This window comes from Amblyomma maculatum, chromosome 11 (genome assembly GCF_055883805.1).
Source record: "Amblyomma maculatum isolate TAMU_Amacu chromosome 11, ASM5588380v1, whole genome shotgun sequence".
Lineage (NCBI taxonomy): Eukaryota > Metazoa > Arthropoda > Arachnida > Ixodida > Ixodidae > Amblyomma > Amblyomma maculatum.
In genome coordinates this window covers 21,245,235-21,264,807 of record NC_139354.1, presented here as the reverse complement: position 1 = coordinate 21,264,807, position 19,573 = coordinate 21,245,235, and the positions used below count along the sequence as shown (strand labels likewise).

The window sequence follows — 19,573 nt, the reverse complement described above, 5'->3', positions numbered from 1 at the left end:
CTCGTGAGCGCATTGAGAGAAGCTTGCTCACGTCTGTAAGTTGCGTCTGGAACTCTCTCTGCGTGCCATCAGTTCTTTGATGGCACGAGCAGCAGACGCAGGCTTTTGTCCTGCTTTAAATGCCTGATAACTAGATTCCTAGGGGTGAAACAAGTTCAGTGTAATTTACACGCAGAGAATGTAGAAACTTACCATTCACCGTTCATCCCCTTTCCCCAGTGTAGGGTAGAAATCCGGCTTATTTTGCCAGTTAACCTCCCCGCCTTTCAGCCTCTTTCTTCTTCTCCTACCTACCGCTCACAGGGGAGGCACCTGCGCCGACGCTTTAATTTCTTTACCCGTCCACTTGTAGAGTACCAAATGGCTTGACCAAACGGGAAAGGACAGCGGCTTGGTCCAGCGGAGCCCATAACCCCGCCCTGGCGCTCGGCTTTTCTAGGGGTGCGCGCTTGGGAGAAGCTCTACAAACCCCACTGCGCCTCCCCCCCCTCCGCGGTGGGCCCACACCCAGTTTCGAACCTCGCAGCCTGCAAAGGTGGTTCATGTTTGTTTTTCAAAGGTACTTCATTTCATGCAACTCATGCAAAGGGCATTTTGTGCCTGCGCTCTAATTTATTTCCATTAAATGTTTTCCCCAGCTCCTACTTGCTCAACTGCGTTCGTCTATGGCTACATAAACCACGATGTCGTAACGAAGGCTGGTTGGTACCAAGAGTGTTAGTCAGGCACAGTAAATGCATTGTGTTTGGGAGGCGCGCCTACTAACGCGTGTTTTGGTCGCGGAACATACTGGCAATGTTAAAGGCGCTGTCGTTACTACGTAGCTTCTCCGTACATGCTATCTCATCATATCCACAAATCCCCAGTGTGTAAGTTAGCCAGATGAACTGTAATTTAAAAGCACGTTCATTTGCTATTATGCTTGCTTCGACGGGCGTAATTGATTTACTACAAAGAATAATACTTATTGAGCTCCAATGCTCTGGTACAATAATTGAAGTTATGACATTCCAGGAGACTGCATGATGACATATCACCCGCGTGTTCAGTGGGTACGTTTTTGAAAACTTTATTGAACTACTAAGTGCCCTGGGCCCCCACATGTGGCTTCACCGCGATCAAACGTTCCTGTAATATGGTCCATCAACGTCGTGATGAGTGTCAACTTAAATCATAGGTGGAACGCTGCCCAAAGGAGGCTGGTTGTCCTGGACCAGAGCTTACTAGAAAAATATATCGGAAGAGTCCTATGCGGAGGCGGTCTTCCCGCTCAGAGTAGTCGCCGGTGACACCGTCTTCTCTCTACCCTTAACTCGACGTCGACCGAGCTTCACGAGCAATCGTCGCTCTGGGATAATACTAGCGCTTGGTACGGTCAGCTTCAATGGTTCCTGGCTGTTTTCGCCGCGAAGCAGGCGGTACTCCCTCAGAATCCTGCAGACTGCCATCTTGATTACTAGAAGCGCGAGCCGACTTCCGATGCACACCCGAGGCCCCAGGCCGAAGGGCATAAAGGCGGCCGGCTGGTCTGGCACTCCTCCATTTTCTTGTGAATCGAAACGTTCTGGCCGGAACTCGAATGGATCCTCCCATAGGGCCGGGTCGTGATGTAGATGCCACAAGGGAACGATGATGTCCACTCCTGCGGGGAAGAACTGACCCTGCGAAAGGAGCGATAACAGATATTAGTGCCGCAAACGCCAGTGCATAAATAAGCCTTAAAGGGACAAAACACTGGAATTCAGGTCCCTATCCTTTTCGCCGCAGTGGAAAGATTGATGTTTAAAATGTTCGATTCCATAACGATTTTGTCAGAAACGCTGTAGAAAATTTTTACCGGGAATTTTTCGATCAATGCGTGCGCCCGTTTTTATGTAGTCTGATGCTGGAAACCATGAGCAGCGACCGCGATGACGACTGGTGGTCGACAAAAAAGACGTACCGAAAACAAATATAACTTTCATTCGCCAGACAGTAATCAGACTTTTTTTGCGCAGATTAACGTCCTTTTCAGTTTCACACTCAATGCTGTTACAGCACAATAACGCACGCCCTCGTCGACGAAAGTTTTGGTGAGCACTGTCATTGTTTTATTCACGAAATTGCAAACACTGTCATGCCATCTAGTGGCGAAACCTAAAAGCATACCTCTTGCGATGCGAAAGCAGGGGTGGTTTTCATTTAAGGACGCACTGGAGAGAGCGCAAAATATAATAAATTATGGCAAGCACTCCTATAAGAAAAAGGAACAATGTGCAGTTACGAAAATCAGCGATATTTTGCTGACATGCAGTCACGTGGGGGACTACACTGAAAGTATAAGGGTTTCTCCGCTAGATATCGCCTCGGTTGTTTTTATGCGATTTTCAATGGCAATTTAAAATTGTAAAGCCTCTTTTCTTTGATACTGTAGTGCTCGATCTGTACTGTATGAGGCAAGCTCTTTTAATCTCCGCCATTATCTCATGACATATTTTGACCAGTGTTCTACGCGTCCCTTTAAGTATGCTATATTTCTAGCTGAGGTGTGTTGCTTGAAGAGTGCTGTATGTAGTTCTATGTCAGACAATTTGCTTGGGACATAAATCAAGTGTATACACTAAATATACGTATAGGGGCAGGAGCTTAGCAACACAGTTGTAGTACGAGTAGTTTCAGGCATCTGAAGATGAATAGGAGCGTACAGTATCATGCAATCACTTTGAAGTGAGCGCTCGAAAGCATTCGTTTTGATCTCACTGCTATAAATATCCTAATGCCGAAGAAAGATTTGCTGCTATATATAATGTACTGGTAGATGTTAACGTGGTATTAAAATTTACTACTGGGAATGTAACCTATGTCACCATTGACGATGATCACCACTATTGGCGTGTACCGCAGGTGTGAATAAAGGGGCTCGCATGTGATGACCAACTCTTCCCGTAATAGATTTAAGGGCTGACCATGATGGTGGTGTCTTTCTGACAGCGTCTCCTGACCATCATCACCACGGGTGGGTAGATGCGCAGCGCCTCCTGGACGACCATGTCGAGCCGCTTGAGTGACTGCACGCCCTCATAGCTGAGCTCGTCTTCGCCGAAGGCGGCCTCTATCTCGGCGTACAACCGCTCCTGCTCATCGGGGTGCGTGGCCAGCAGGTAGGTGAGGAAGCCCAGTGCAATGGCCGTTGTCTCGACGCCTGCCGCCAAGAAGATGAACGAATTGGCCACCACGTGCCGGTCTTCGATGAGTCGCTCGCCTCGCCTGCGGACAGTCTATAGTCACTTTAAAGGTATCCACAAAATATAAACTACGAGAGAGAAAGGGAAAAAAAGAAAACAGAGAAGTTAAGACAAAGAAAACGGATAGTTTCGTATTCTATTTTCATAGCTTTTATAATATGATATATTACAGTCCTCCTGTCACTCTTCTCTTGAATGCTTGTATTTGCTTTCTTCTGTAGAGGTACGCTTTTATTTTATTTTACATACTTTTCGGGAGAACGCTGCACTAGTGAAAAAACATGGGCAGTGGCTTAGCTCTCCTGGATATACGTAGCGTAAAGCATGCGTCGAACCGCGCGGCGCAAGTGTCGTAAACACGGCTCCGGATAAAGGTCACGCGTCGCAGAGGAGCGCGCGCCGACGGCGGCGAGGAGGCGACCCACCTGTGCCTCTCGTGACGTCACACGGCTCTCGCGCATGCGCATAACGGACGGCGCGCACACACGCGAAACTCCGCTCTGACCCGCATAGTGTATCTTTGCGCTACAAAAAAGGACATCCATGCGCAGAAATTTCTGATGCTGGGGACATGAACACTGTTACCAGAAGACGACGACGAAGTGTTTCTTCCCTTGCCTCGCGGAAAGGACAAGGAGATGACGACGGAGTGGGACTGCTCTCGCGCATGCTCATAACGGGCGGCGCACACTCACGCAAAACACGGTTCTGACCCGCGTAGTGTAGCTTTACGCTACAAAATTTGTGAATGCTGCCGTCTGCCCATATGCAGTCTCAAAACGGAAAGCATGAAACCTCCAGGAGCCTACGTACCCCAGCTTTCACCATCCGTCAGCTGTCACTCCGCTGCCCACCCCTTCCTAGTGAGACGATCATTGGCAGCCGATACTGTCAACCGTCCATCTAATCCACTTCAACTTGCACAAGCGCTACCCGGCACCCAGCAGTCCATCCGTACCCTCTAGAGGAACTGCCTACCAACAATACCTCTCACTCTCCTCGAGCCCCACCGCGGTGGCTAAGTGGTGAGGGCGCTCGACTACTGAACCCAGGGATCCAGGATCGAATCCCAGCCGCCGCATAGGCCGCTTTGCGATGGAGGCGACAAGCAAGGCAAACGTGTACAGTGCGATGTCAATGCACGTTAAATAACCCCTATAAAATCAATATAATCATCAACCGGGCTATACCCACTGCAGGGCGAATGCTTTTCCTGTATTACTCCAATTAACGCAGTCCTGAGCTAGCTACATCCACTTGACCCCTGCGAGCTTCTTAATCATATCCGCATATTTAACTTCCTGCCGTCGCGCTGCTGCTCTTTCCTTCCCTTGGAATTCAATCTGTTACCCTTAGCGACCATCGGTTATCTTCTCTTCGCACTACATGCCCTGCACATGCCCATTTTTTCTTGCTTTCTACAAGAATGTCATTAACACGAGTTATTTCTGTGACGTCGCGTGACGTCGCCTTCTGCAGTCGGCGAGGCCAAGGAAAGCATTGGGGATGGTACTTTGTCTTTTTTTTTTAATGTTTACTTGGATAATCACAGAAATGAGTAATGTAATCTGTTTAGGGGAAAGATAAATAAACACAAAGAAGAAAAAACAACGTGCCGATGGTAGGAACCGAACCCACGACCTCCGAATATCGCGTCCGGTGCTCTTCCAACTGAGCTACATCGGCCGCTGTCCCCCCTGCTACTTGCTTGGGTATTTAAGTTGTCTGTATACGAACCTTGAGAGTGTTCACCAGCGCCACCCTCAACCATGGCGGCGGACGTGGAACGTCCTATGTTACCGCCAGCGTCACGTAGAACGTGATCATATATATATATATATATATATATATATATATATATATATATATTTTCTCGTGAATAAACGGCTTTTTGTTCCCTGAATGCCATTGTGATAAGTTACCTCATCTGGCTACGAAGGTGTCTACATACTGCGTAGGCAGCAGCGGCATCAGGCCGGGGGTTCAGTAAACACGTACTCCCGGAAACTAACGCCAGGAGTTATCGACGGATGTCAGCGTGGAAAGCCTAGTGAAAAAAGCCTGTAGGCCGCTTCGAGTAACGACGAGCGAGTGGGCAACACAAAAGAGCTAAGCTAATGACTACTGCGTCATCCTTTCTGCTCGGAAGTTCGCATGTAGGAAGCATAACTGAATTCGACCCCAAATCACAAAACATTGAATCGTACTTAGAACGATTTGAGCAGTTTTTGTTGGCGAACGACATAAGCGACGAAATGAACTTGCATGTGTTTTTAGCATTGATAGGCCCAGAAGCGTACGAGGTCTTAAAGAGCTTGATTGTGCCGGCGTCGCCGAGCGAAAAGTCTTCCGCCGAGCTGTTAAAGCTGTTGAAAGATCATTACTGCCCCTAGAGCTCGGTGATAGCGGAGCGCTTTTAAAGGGCGTATTCAGAATGAACATGGAAGTGTAGACGACTTCATAGTATAGTTGAAGCAATTGGCAAGGAAGTGCTGGTACGGTGACTTTTTGCGAGATGCCTTGCCTGACAGCCCAGTAGCAGGCATACGCAATAAAGAGAGTCAGCGTGCCCTATTTCCCACTGAGAACCTTACTTTTAAAGGTGCCTGCAAGATTGCACCCCATAGAGAACTAGCGTAACGGAACGCGGCGCTAATGCAAGCAGGAGACAAAGAGGCTTCGCTGATCGCGGTCAACAGACGGGCGCCAAGGAGGCCTCAAGATGTGAAGCGGGACCAAGAGACCAGACAAAAAACATGCGGAAGGTGCGGCAGAGGACATTTGTCTGACGTGTGTTCGCACAAAAACTTTGTCTGCCTGAAATATTCGAAAGAAGAAAATCTTCAGAAAATGTGCCCGAACGCGAAAACTCGTTACATGAGAAGGAACCTGCTCCTAAACACACACACACACACACACACACACACACACACACACACACACACACACACACACACACACACACACACACACACACACACACACACACACACACACACACACACACACACACACACACACACACACACACACACACACACACACACACACACACACACACACACACACACACACACACACACACACACACACACACACACACACACACGCACGCACGCACGCACGCACGCACGCACACACGCAAACGCACACGCACACGCACACACACACACACACACACACACACACACACACCCACGCACACGTACACACGCACACGCACACGCACACGCACACACACCCACGCACACGTACACACATACTTCCGGAAACATACAGCCAGGGACACTTTGTGCTCCAGCAGTAAAAAAAACATTGCCAATACACGAATGTGGACAGCAACATCTATGAGCCCTGCAGGTGCTTCGTGCTGCCTGCAACGCGCACCTTCTCTCCCATACAGGGCCTGCCAATAGGAAACTGCTCATAAGGATTATCTGCGTCTCTAACATATGCAACGCAAGTCAACTGACACAAGTGCTCACCTGAAAGACTCGGGATGCGCCTCCTCGCCACCAGCCTGCGCCTCAAGCATCAGCTGCAGCATGTCAGTGACTACCGGCTTCTGATCTTGGCGCCGCAGTGCGATGACCTGGCGTAGATTGTCTGCCATTCGACGCAAGACCTTCTGGTGATTGCTTAGCCAGTACACGGCGGTGATGATGGGGCGCAGCGCCGGGAAACGAATGACGTTCCGAAGCGCGGGATTCTCGAACTCTTGGAAGACCGTACGCACACCCTTTAACAGTGGGTCGTTGGGATTCTTCTGGCAGTCCACCTGCACTTTGCGTAAGCCACATGAACTTTAAAACCACGGTACGTTGTAAACATAGGTCAATGGCAGTAGCTCGTGCGCAGTTGCGAGTAAGTGAGCGAGTGACAACTTTACCCAAAAGAGAGAGGGCAGAGGACGATGGAGGGAGTTCCTATGCTGGTTGGACCTACAGCAAAATTCACCTCAATACCAATGGGTCTCCTGAGGTGACTTTGCACATTCTTTTAAGACCGCTCCACGGCTCAGAAATGTTAGAAGCCACATTTTCATGTTTCTGAGGCCCTGGAGAGTTTTCATTTTGCTTACAGCTTTGCACTTCAACCCAAAGGAGGGAGTTCAATGAACCAAGACCAGAAGCAGTTCAGTTTAACCAAAACAAGTCTCTCCGCCACAATAACGTTAGGGGACATTTCTGTGAGAATAATTTATCAAATGATGATACAGCCTCCAGAATGGACGTTGGACGAAACGAAAACAAAACGCGTAAGAGGTGTTCACGGAGAAAGGTTCATCAAGTGTCTTAGATGCTGAAGTAAATTGAACTAATACCACTTGCCTGTCTGTGGTATACTGAAAAAATAACGCGTAAAAGAGCTAGTTGTATATGGAATCTCACATTGCACTCCTCGTCTGTCATCCCAGAACGTTTTGTCTTTGTCTATAATATATGTTTGCTTGTGTTAGAAATTAATTGTGCCCTCATATTTGGTGCCAGTTTCCTCGATTCACACTAACAACTACCGCTGGGCCGAATACATTTTTGTTCTTTTTTTACTGCGAAAATCACACAGACAAAGTAACGTCCTTCCAAAGCTGTCTATGGATAATCAACATTCTTTTTTCAGGGACGTATCAGCTAACGCAGAATGAAATAGTTTGCCCATTACGTTTGGTTCCAGGGTATTTCTTGTTTGGATAATTACCCTCGCCAACGATGTCCAAGGTCTGCGGTTATTTTCGAATACACAAATACAATAATCTGTATCTTTAAGACACGCACCCCAAACTTGTGAAAGAATACTTTGTTTTGCTTTCGGGCTGGCATATTGATACAACCGGAAAAGGCTCAGTGTCCAGTGGCCAAACGTACCACCACCATCACCTAATCGGCTCTACAAAGGTAAATCAGCAGTTACAGTATAGAACGGTAGAAATAGTGAATGGCGCACCTGCCAGGCGAATGCGCACTTGGTGATGACGTCAAGGGTGAAGCCCTGGGCCACCTTGCGCATGTCCACTGGCTCGTCTGCTTTGTACGTTTCCTCCAGCACTTCCATCATGGTGCCCAAGCAGTTGCGCACGATGGTAGCCATCTGCTTCATCTTGGCCGAGCTGAACGTCGGATTCAGCACCGAACGCACCCGCTTCCACTCGGAGCCTGCAAAGAGACGGGACACTGGTTGGAATGTAAGCCTGTGCCAAGCCGGAAATGGGTGACTTAACCTCAGATATGCTAGACTACAAGCTTTATCTACTGCAAAGTGATAGTAGTACAACTCAAATTTATTCCACAGGCAAAAGTTTACGTTTTGGACTGGAAATAAAGCTGTGATAACAGTTTGAGGAGACCTGACCCCCTACCACGGGGGGGGGGGGGGGGGGGGGGGGGTAGCAGAGGAGAGTGCCGCTAACGGCAAGCAATTTAGTTGCTGCGCGATGTCAGCACACGAAAACGATCCCCAGGTGGTCGAAATTACTCCGTAGCCCTTCATTACGACACCTATTTCTTTCTTTACGCTTTCACTCCCACCTTCCTCGCTTCCCTTAGGGCCCGGTTTGTCCAGAGAAACAAGTGTGACAGATACCGCGCCTTTCCTGTAAACCAATTAGGGTGGTAAAATCGCATGCATTTTATATGGAACATGGTTTGTAAAGGAAATATTAAGTGAAAGAAAATGAAGTCGCCGTGTCAGATATCGTAGTTCAAACGTTGCGCGTTGTTCTTTTGCCGATATGCGAGAGATGTCAATATACGTCATTTATTATGCGTTTTAGGAGTGTGGGTGTGGAACGTCAACATTTGATACGCTAATTAATTTTACATCTGGCAACACATCGCATTCCCGGATGGCGTGCGTTATAAACAGGAATTCTTTCCGTTAACTGTGTTAGTTATGCCGGCTATAAATTTAATGAGGTAATAAAGCAAGTTTATGCATACGACGCAGCTTTTAACAATACATTCAGGAAAGCTGAAATATGTGATGCTTCTTAAAAAAAAATCTGCAGCCTGAGATAGATATGAAGCTTCACACGCAAGGCGTAAAGCTGCCTTTTGAGAGACAAGAAAGGCATGGCTTATTAAATAAATATTAATTAAGCCACGCATAATATATGAGTATGTTAACAGGGGTAGGGAAGAAGTAGTTATAAAGCAGTGAAAGTGATCGTCCCATTTCATTTTTTTGTGTGGGTAGATTGGGAAAAACGTAGTACCAGAGAAAAAAACACTAACAGCAGTAAAAAGGAGAATAGAGAACCAAAAGAGAAGAAAGTACAATAAAAAGTAAAAGAAAACACAAAAAAAGACAGATTAGTAAAAAAGAAATGAAAAAGGAAAGAAAAAAGAAGCAAATAAGTGAAAAAGCGGCGAATGAGTGCTAACATTCGCAGGAAAGGTTTTTGCCTTACCGCACTTAAGAGAAATCTAAGCGCGGTTCCGAATTTTTTTTTCTCTCCTTATATGCACCAATTTGATCATACAGAGTTGGGAGAGCGACGATTAGGTGCTGGAGAAGAGGCATGTCTTAGCTCTGAACCATGCTCTCTTTTATCAGCAAGCTTTAAAATAGAGCCGTAGCGAGTAGACGGAGGCTAACCATCACATCCTTCACCCTGTCAGCATAGCATTCAGCGCATGCGCACTGACGTCCGATTTCCTCTTATTCCCTTAATCGAGTTTTAGAATATCATGTCCTTGCTGATTATGGGGAGGGGAGAGCTGCTTACAAAAATGATTTCACTTGTTATACGACATTCCACTTTATAGTGTTATGACGCGTACGGTAAGCTAACCAGGGGCTAACTGCAGCCATATCACCGAGCAGTAAAACCTCATGTCAACTTAATTGGAGACCAGTTTTTATATCAGAAGCGGATGAGAAACTTCCGAATAATAAAAATGTACATGCATCACTGAAACTTAATGTTGAGCTGGAGTATTATGCATCGGGTAGCCTTTTTCTCGTGTCCGTAGTGTTGTTTAGCGTGAAGAGCAAATATAAAGGCGGACGGCAAAGTGGTGTTCTGTTAATTCGTGTAGCATCTTGAGAAGTCTGCAGTAGTACAATATGCCGTCAGTCTTGAAGAGATACAGTTTCCATAAATACGTTACCAACGTAAAAAGAAAATTCATAACCATCCCGATTTTAAGACCTCAGCTTACATTTAGAGTCCCCTACCATGTCCTTATGGTATTTTCTTTGTTGCGTGTGTATTTCGCTGCCCCTGACACATGAACAACGTATGCATATGTTAGCGAGAAAGCAGCGTAACGTTCATGTTGGTACGAAATATCGATGAGCTTGGAATCAATAGTGCACTGTCTCAACGTCAAATTGAGCCTTGCCGTAGAAGCGGCTCCGATGGTCAAGGATATGACACGATAGCGTACGTAGGCTACCCCCTCACATATAAAGATCAGCTTTAGCCAAGCCGTGTGAATGTGACTGCGTGGTCTAGGGGTAACCTGGATGCAAGGTTAACGGCATGCTGATTTTGATATCACTCTCCCATTGAAGGAACAGGCCTGAGCTGGCAGCTCTTGCCAAACGTAACGTCAAGCCTGTGGTCAGTGAAAACACTGCCATGTCAGATGTCAGCTACCGCCTCCTAGAGCTATGGTCATGATATTTTGCCAACAACGCCGACAGCGGATTTTCGGTGAACGGGAACTTTAACGCGATCGCTTTGAAGAATCGTACCGATAAAGGGGCTAAAAATTGGGGAGGTTCAAGATATACGCGAATAAAATATGCAGCAGTCTCTTGAAAGTGCCTGTATGAGGGGTGGATTATCAGCCGCTCATGAATTCCAAACGCAGAGAGAAATTGCTGGATGCCTCTCAGGTCCAGCAGGGAGCTGGCGAATGGTTCCACATGGAGCACGAGCGGCGGCCGGTCCTGGAAGGTGGAGAACTCCTTGATCAGACACTGCTTCACCATCTCGGGATCAGCGACCACCATGTACGGCTCCACGCCTCTGTAGTAGCCGAACACTTTCCCGTACTCGTTGATCCACCGCTCCATCACCTGCGCCGCCGAAATTGGAGTGGCTCTTTGCTTGTCCGCCCACACACGCACACATATAGCACACAGGCTGGTGTTGACGACGCCAAACAAAGAATGGTTGACGGCGATACCAAACAGTTTTTTGGGTGGCCGTCAAAAAACAAAATTCTGGCAGGTCTCAGCTGCGCTCAATTGAAAGCTGACGAGTTTCGAGCGAAGGTGCGGTAACTGTTCACGAACAACATGGCACCAATTCTATATAGCTACAGACATTCCACATGGATGTGATAGCATTTCTCATCATAATTAACCAGATAAAATCACGTGTTAGCAGGTCTGAGCATGAACAGGAAACATAAGACGATGCGTTGCGGCATAGCCTTCCTCTTAACCCTCTTAACGAAGCATAAAACGAGTGCCTTGTAAAATAACTTCGGGACATGTATTGTTCGCTTTTAACTTCTTTAACCATTTGGATAGCATCAAGTCTGCCAACGGTGAGGCTCTTGCAGGATCCACTCTAATGCAGCGCACACGAAACAAGGACACGCGAGGAAGACAGGATCAGAACTGACTGCCAACTGAAAAACACAGCTTCTTTTTTCTGCTCCTACCTAAGCCAAAATTCTTTTCTTCCAATACCGCTAATCAATGCAAGGATTGCTGTTCATTACTGGGGTATACACGCGTTCTGTGAAGAAATAGACACAGAACGACCAGAGAAATCTATGAAGCTTTTGTCATTCAAATGAAGGAACAGAACTTTGTTAGCTCGACTTAATTGCACTATTGAAAAAGAAAGTGATTTATCTTAATCCTCGTAGTTCTTAATCATAGCATTTTCGGTGGTATTTACTGGCTTAAGGAGAAAAAAAAAATGAAACCTTTTTTTTTTTTTCTACAGGAAGAAGTAAAAAGAAGCCATGTTTTTGAGTTGGCAGTCAGTGCTTGACTGTATTTCCCCAGTGTTTTTGTTTTGTGCGTGCTGCATTAGGGTAGAGCAAAGAACTACCTGGGCCAACTAACCCGAATTGCTACCCTCCATCATCTTGAAGGCTAATTAGTTATAATATTCTACTTTCAGTGACAACATAACCAGAAATAACCAGACAACAGGATTTTCTTCTCAGGCGTATAGTAGAGGCCTTATGGTACCTCTGAATGCAAAGAGTGTTGGAAAGTACTGCTGAGAGTTTTGTTGACTCTGAACAGAGTTAGAAAATGAGCGATGCCCCAGGTGCTTCGTTACACAGTTAAGAATATCCGGCGCCCACTTGTTAGTCTGACAAATACAGTACTCATAAGAGTGGCCACGTTACAGAGACAGCAGACACACGCGGAAGGACCGCTAATATTTTTATAGGGCCAGCCATAACACTGAAATTTGTTTTGTCACCAGAAGTTGTTTAGAATATTAAAGCAAGTAGACCGAATTCCTCTACTAAGTTGTTTCACGTAGCCCCTACATTGCTTCAAGACAGTAAATCCCACTTGCCATTAACCTTGGTGGCTTATAGTAATGAGCGGCGCATATAGGCTGCTCGTATGTACGGACGAAACTGTGGTAACTATATTGCTTTGTTGCCCGGCAATGATCAACTTATAAGGCGTCTACCTGTAATCGATCCTTCTTGAGCTGCATGAAGTTTCCCCAGAAGAGTTCCGGCTCGGGCCCTGGGATGCCGTATCGCCGGAAGAAGCCCTGCTTCCTCTTGCGCCGGAAGACCCATGCCAGTGACGCAGACACCACCACCACCAGGAGCGAAAAAAATCCCTCGACCCACATCAGCTCCAGGTCACGTCAGCTGTGCGCAAGAATACATGGGAGAGAGCGGGGGGGGGGGGGGGTAGTCTCTAGTGGCATTGTTCAGTACAGTCTGTCCAGTATGAGCACTCTTTGATCCCCCCTGGCTTCAACGGTCAAATTTGTAGTATGCGCGAACCGTGAGTAAAAAAAAAAAATGGCTTGGCTAAGCCCGGTTATGCAAGTGAGAGCTTTGCGATTTTTGGTTAGCCTGTGATGCAAAGCCTGGTTAGACGCATATTGGCCAGAACCTTGTTTACCGAGTAGAAGCTGGATTATGCATGGTCAAACACGGTTTGCTGTGGTTTAACTCCTCCATGGCTGTCTGCGAACTTCAAGAAACCTAGCCGAACCACTGATTCCAGCGAATGCCTTGCGCTACTTTGTTCTCCTTTTTAATAGCATGCTTGGGAAATGCATTCACGCATTCAGAAAGCAGCTTCCGCTACTTTGCTCGCCTTCGTCAAGGGGAATGCATGTGGGATCAATGCATGAATGCGAATCCTAAACGCCGTGTAAAGTCTCTGCGTTTTGTTAAAGAGCCCCATAAACCAAACCAAACTGTCTTCTTTACAGATAACTGAACGTGAATTGATATGCGTGCCTGCTTCGCATTATGGGTAATCGAACTTCACGTCACACGGCAGAGCGAGCACCTGATAACATTTCAAGGCTTGAAAACACGACGCAAATAGCACGGCACTGGCAATCACACGTTGTTGGCATCAAAATGTCCGCAACTGTCCTGCCTAAAAAATCCCGTCATTGTAGATATACTGGCTCACCTGTAACCTGCACAACAGGCATTACTATCCTACTGAAAAAAATGTATGAGGCAATAACCTCACATTTTCTCACACAGTTCACTCAATTCACATAAGAAATCACACACAAGACGCATATAATTGCATAAGGTCTCATAGTTTCTTGGACATTATCATAAATTATGTCCGATAATTTATGATAATTATGTGAACCGTATGAAAGTCTATGCGATTAGATGAGATTTTATGAGGTTATTGCCCTGTAGAGCCTTTGATATTTCAGTAGGGTACGGCCTGTTTCTCTAGGATATTGCTTTCGTACACACTCTATCCTACTTGTCTAAGCGCTCGAGCAGTTCGATACGGAGCTAATTACCTTAAATCTCAACGGAGCTATTTTGTCAGGGGCTTGTGCGGTTCGCATAAGATTGCGGTTGGTTTAGAGTGCAAATATTATCAGTTAGATTCATTATGTGCCTCAGAATTTCACCTTCCTTTCACCGCACAGTGCCGCTCGAGCCATAGATAAGTATGGTAGACTCTGCCCGACCATACCGATTTCCAGTTGCACTCATTTTTTCGCTCCATTGCTAGTTGTCTTAATGCGGACATATGTGGCCGTTTGCATACATTGCATCTGAGGTTTTTCAGTTCTGAGGAAAGCATCGCCTGGTGGGGGGGGGGGGGCATAAGGGGGGTCAATGGTGACGCGGAACTTCTGAAAGCACACGAACTGATCGATCGAGGAGGTAAACGGGAGACGGAAGTAAACGGGGATATACCATGAGACCTCCATCTCCGACCAGGCTCTCCCTCGCTATCGTTATGTTGAACATGATTTCTCTCAGCACTCGATCCCTTTGGTTACTCACCACACCGGCGGCTACAGGAAGTCTCTACAAACTTTAATCTGTCAGGCTTAGTATTCCCATAATCAATACAAGAAGATGCTGATTCGTCAGTTGCGCCTTTGTTTTCTTCGTGGAGCCCTCCCGCCAACACCTTCAGTTAGTATGACGTATTTTGCTACACCTGAAACATTTCGACGGTTGTGTGCTTCCCATCGTTCTTCCAGCACGGCAGATTTAGGCTCAGCGGCTGGTGCGGCATCAAAGGAATTTTACTTTTGAAGGTCATTCGGCAAGCCAGTGGACTTGCTTCCACCTATCCTTTCATCTTTTTGTGCACTTTGCTGTAGCTGACAGCTCTTGTCTTTGGCCGTTTTCCGAACTACGCCCAACTAGGAGCGTCGATGTATATCGCTCCGCTCTTTGAACTATTTCGTCAAGTGTAGACTTTTTTTTTTTCTCTTTCTGAAAAAGTCTCAAGGGCACGTAGGTTGCAAGAAAATTCTCCTCCACCTTCAGCTGAAGCAAACCTTTATAGTCGTGTTTGGTGTTGAAAAGCTCAACCGACCACTCGGAAACATTTCTGAGCAGAGTGAGAAATTGGAAGCACGTCTTCTCGTTTATTAGAAAAACGTCTTATGCTTTTCATCAAATCCCTCTTCGACCAACCTAAAACGCTCAAGCTTTAATTCCTCATAGTTCGTATAGTCTGAATGGACATTTTAATAATTACGCTCAGCGCCCTTTTGCTCAAACACAGATTTAGGACAGAGGACCACTGATCTCGCGGACTAACTTGAATCTGGGCGAGGAGCTCAAAACGAACTAAATAGGAGCTGAGGTCACAGTGAGGTTCATTAAACACCGGTATTACTTTATGTGGGCTCAATTTGTTTCGCTGCACAGTGTCACCTCTGTTCTAATCTAGCCCTATGAGTCTGTTGCAGAGGTGTTTCCGGGTTCTCGTCACTACACCACCGCCTCATTTTTCCTTTAAAGCACGACCATTCTGAGTTTCGACTCCTCTCTTTGCCTCTCCAACTCCTCATATCTCAAACGACTCTCGCGTTCAGATTCTTCCTTGCGCCAAAAGCGTCCTCTGTTTTGCTCTTCTGGTGCCTTGCGCATTCTTGTTTTACCAATGAAAACAATCCTTTACATTCGAGACCGAAGCTTCTTTCCTCCTGGATCCACTTCTCCAGCATCGCCTCTGCCATCGTGCTCTAAAGAACAGTGAACTTAACACCACCAGCACGAACCATCACACATAAACTTCAGAACTTGAACACCAGCATGTGACTAACCAGTCCTGGGTCGCGGACGTCAATTATTGTCGCAAATTTCTCTTCGTATGGCTGCCAGGCTTAAACCGTGGAGGCGCAGGGGCCACTTTACGCTCCTACCAGACATCTAAGAAGCAGCGCTGATCAATTTATTTTGTCAAGGCCGGTCAGTCCGTGCAAGTTCACGTGCGTCGGTGAGCGAAATAGAACTCGAGAGTGCGGGTAATATACAGGGGTTAATAGTTTTTATTAAAAAAGAGAGTAAAACATGAACAGGAAGATTAAGAGTACACGCAGGCTAGCAAAAAAATTACATGAAAGCACACGCGACAAGGAGGAGGAATACAAAAGCAAACTCAGCTATTCACGGGAGTCAGCAGTAATAGCATACAGTATATAACAGGCAGTATGATACCAGATTATACTCACAGATAGAAAAGGTTTGATGGACAGTCCACATACACAGATCGTGGTGAAAGGTGATCCTCAAAGTTCGATATAACTCGAAGGCAGCCAGGTCGTTGAAACGAAAACGCGCACCTCGGCGCGTGTGATTCGGCCCAACCAGCCGCAGACGATGCACGCATCCCCTCCTTCCGCCGTTTGCTTCGCGCAAGTTAAGTTGGCGTCGTTCACAGCGCTATTTTTTATCTAAGCGCAGATGGTCGGTGAAGGACCGGAAGGGGAGAGACTCTGATTACTGCTAGACCCTCCCCCGCCTTCATCACATTCTAGCTTCAGTGTTCCGCCCTGGGCTGACATGTGCACAGTCCCGACATGAATATGCTTTTACCAAGCCATATAACGTAGGACGTGACCTCGCGGTGTCGGAGTAGCATATGTGCCTTGTTATCCAAGGGCCTCGGAGGGTATCTCATCCTCTGTTATCAAAGAAGCTACGCAAGCAAACAGGTCCTGCCATCTCGACCATGTCATGAGTTGTCCTAACTTAATATATAACCCGCAGACCAATAAGCTCCTGGCCATATCAGCTTCCAATTATAACCATGACTCCGTGAGCATGCATCTGTCATGCTCGTGATTGTTCGCTCCTTCTTCCTTAAGATTCTCAAAGAATGCGTTCAAAAATGAAACACGTATGTTCAATTATTTATTTATTTATTTATTTATTTATTTATTCAAAGCTGCTTTCGCGACGAAGTAGCTGCATTATCACTTAGTAAAACATTTATTCGCTTGACAAAAAAAAAAAAAAAAGAAGTAACAGCACCAGACAGCAGATAGAAACCAGTAAATGTCAAAACGTATAGTTACCGCCTATCTATTTCCCTTACGTTCCTGTCTGTTCATGATTTTGTTTGACGCTGGAGCTTTTTTTCTGACCATAGACTCGAGATTACTGCGTTTCCACTGACATTTATAAGCTTCGCACTCATTCTGCAGAATAGTCGGAGCCTTAGACAAGAACTCTGACACTGCTTCAGGTGCAATCGTTAAATTGGTTTTGGCCCCCTTTCTTCAGGTCTATTCTTACCCCGGTGATGTTCCATAAGAGGCTAAAATTTGACACGAGTTTTATCTGGCACACTGTAAAGTTTGCCTCTAAAGGATCCTCCCGGGTAACTGTGCTAAACCAGACGTGATAATGCAGTCGGAGCATTTTTTTAATATGTTGTTTTCGCGGCAGCGGATGCGCCGCAATGTGGACTCCCAGAACATTGACTTTGTGCGGTGAATAATAAAGCTGGGAGCGTGCGGGCTTCCGATGCATACGCGGCGAAGCAGATGCGTCCTCAAGCTGCGACGGCGCCTATGCATGAGTTGGCATTAGCATTTCGGTGAATACAGGTACAGGATCTGTTCGGTGCACTTTCCTCTAGCTTAAAATGTAAAACGTTGCATAAATATGAAAATATAAACAGACACCCCGAATAAAGTCATATGCGCAGGTTCATTGAGTTGGCTCCAAGGTTTCTGATGTTTTTCCCAGCAGAGTGGTAATGGTGCTTGTATGGTAATGGTAATGGTAGGGGACGAGGAAATTTTACTGTATTGCCTTGTGTTAGTGGCACGGGCAGAGACACATAACTTTATGTTTTTTTTTGGGTAGCCTCACCATAATATATGTATTGCCTTGTGTATTAAGCCCATTATACCTAGTGGCACGGGCAGAGGCACATTATTATTATTATTATTTTTTTTTTGGGTAGCCTCACCATAATATATGTATTGCCTTGTGTGTGGTGCGTTTTGTTTTCCGTATTTTTTATCCGCCTATATGTGTGCAATTGCAGAGAAGTGACGACTGCGAGAAAAATACTAGGGCGGTAAATTGATGGATTTAGTTCACGGGAGGCTGTGCGAGTCGGTTACCATCTGCAGGATGTGTCGCTCGAGTTTCGCTTAGGGCGCAAGACTTAGGAAGGTATTGGAACGCTCACGTGTAAGTTATGGAATGGGTATAAAGTCACGCGTTGATTTCCGAAATTGTTCTAAAGTGTACTGTAGTATGTATGTGCAGCAGTCGACATATTGTGCTGAATATTTTGAGAAATTATGCTAGAGAAATGCGCTCCACAGTTAGTTCTCTATAGGTTTGTTTGAAAGCCACCATTCTCGTTCATTGAACCCCTTGACCGATAATGAGATGAATGTATCCTATTTGCGTCATCACAACAGGAAATGTTAATGAATTCAGTTGCCTTTCGGGCCCCCTTGTCGGCATTTCCGCTTTTTAAATATTTGTTTGTTATATTGTGGAGCTCATAGCTATATTAGCAGGTGTTAGGCTTAATCGTCCTGCATTACCTTAACGTTTGGTGTGGATGATGACCTCCGTACATAAAACGATGCTGCTCTGAAATTACCTCGATTACAGGGTGAAAATATCCGCCCTCTTGCCGAACACTGAAAACATCCAGCAAGGGTACAACAAACACTCTATATTAGCAACGATTTACATATCATTACTTAGGATTTAACAGCGCTATATATAATTAGATTACTACGTTTGAAAATTTGCACTGAAGATATACAGTTAAGCATTGGAATTTTTCCTTACAAAGAAAAACAGTTTTTTTCTCTTCGTCGCTTCAATCCGAATAGGGAAAGCGAAAAACCCTCCAAAAGAATTAAATGTCGGGCTATGGTGTTTTATAACTCCACAGGCATATTTTAGACCAAAAATAGAGGACAATTGAAAGACAATATGAACACTGGGGCCACTGACAACTGATTTATTGAATGGAGAACGAGGCCTGCGCCAGCGCAACCTAACAAGGGATATGGCATCAGCTGCCGAAATCACAAGCCTCCACGGTTTCACGAGCGATTTCTTTGATAACGTCAGCCAAGAATCAATACGCTGCGAAAACGGTGGCTCATAATTGGCGCAAGCAATGTGGAGGTCCACAAGATTCGCGCTGTCTTTATTGTCCAGATCGTTTGCATGCTCCCGGAGCCGGTCGTTCACGCATCGCCTTGTCATGCCCAATGTACACTTTGCCACATGACGGGGGAACCTGGTACAGGGACTTCATAGCACCCTGTACAAAATGCTTTTCATGGTTCTTTTGAGAGCTCCGTTTCTGCAGGGCCAAAGTGGCACGAAAACAGACATACCGATAGACATCAGGAAAAGACTAAAAGGCCACTTATACCAGAAAACATACACCCAGAACCTCGT

At 46.1% G+C, this 19,573-nt stretch overlaps 1 protein-coding gene and 1 pseudogene across 1 annotated transcript; one reads left to right on the top strand and one right to left on the bottom strand.

The window, feature by feature from the left end:
* Positions 1-1,061: 1,061 nt before the first annotated feature.
* Positions 1,062-13,014, bottom strand: LOC146173054 (cytochrome P450 3A4-like). Its single transcript, XM_084583456.1, has 6 exons — positions 12,844-13,014; positions 11,060-11,249; positions 8,169-8,377; positions 6,710-7,002; positions 2,946-3,246; positions 1,062-1,661 (listed from the first exon to the last, which is right to left on the bottom strand). Exons 1-6 carry the CDS (start codon positions 13,012-13,014, stop codon positions 1,248-1,250), a joined length of 1,578 nt encoding a protein of 525 aa, XP_084439582.1. The 3' UTR covers positions 1,062-1,247.
* Positions 5,342-6,640, top strand: LOC146173055 (uncharacterized; annotated as a pseudogene).
* Positions 13,015-19,573: the final 6,559 nt, after the last annotated feature.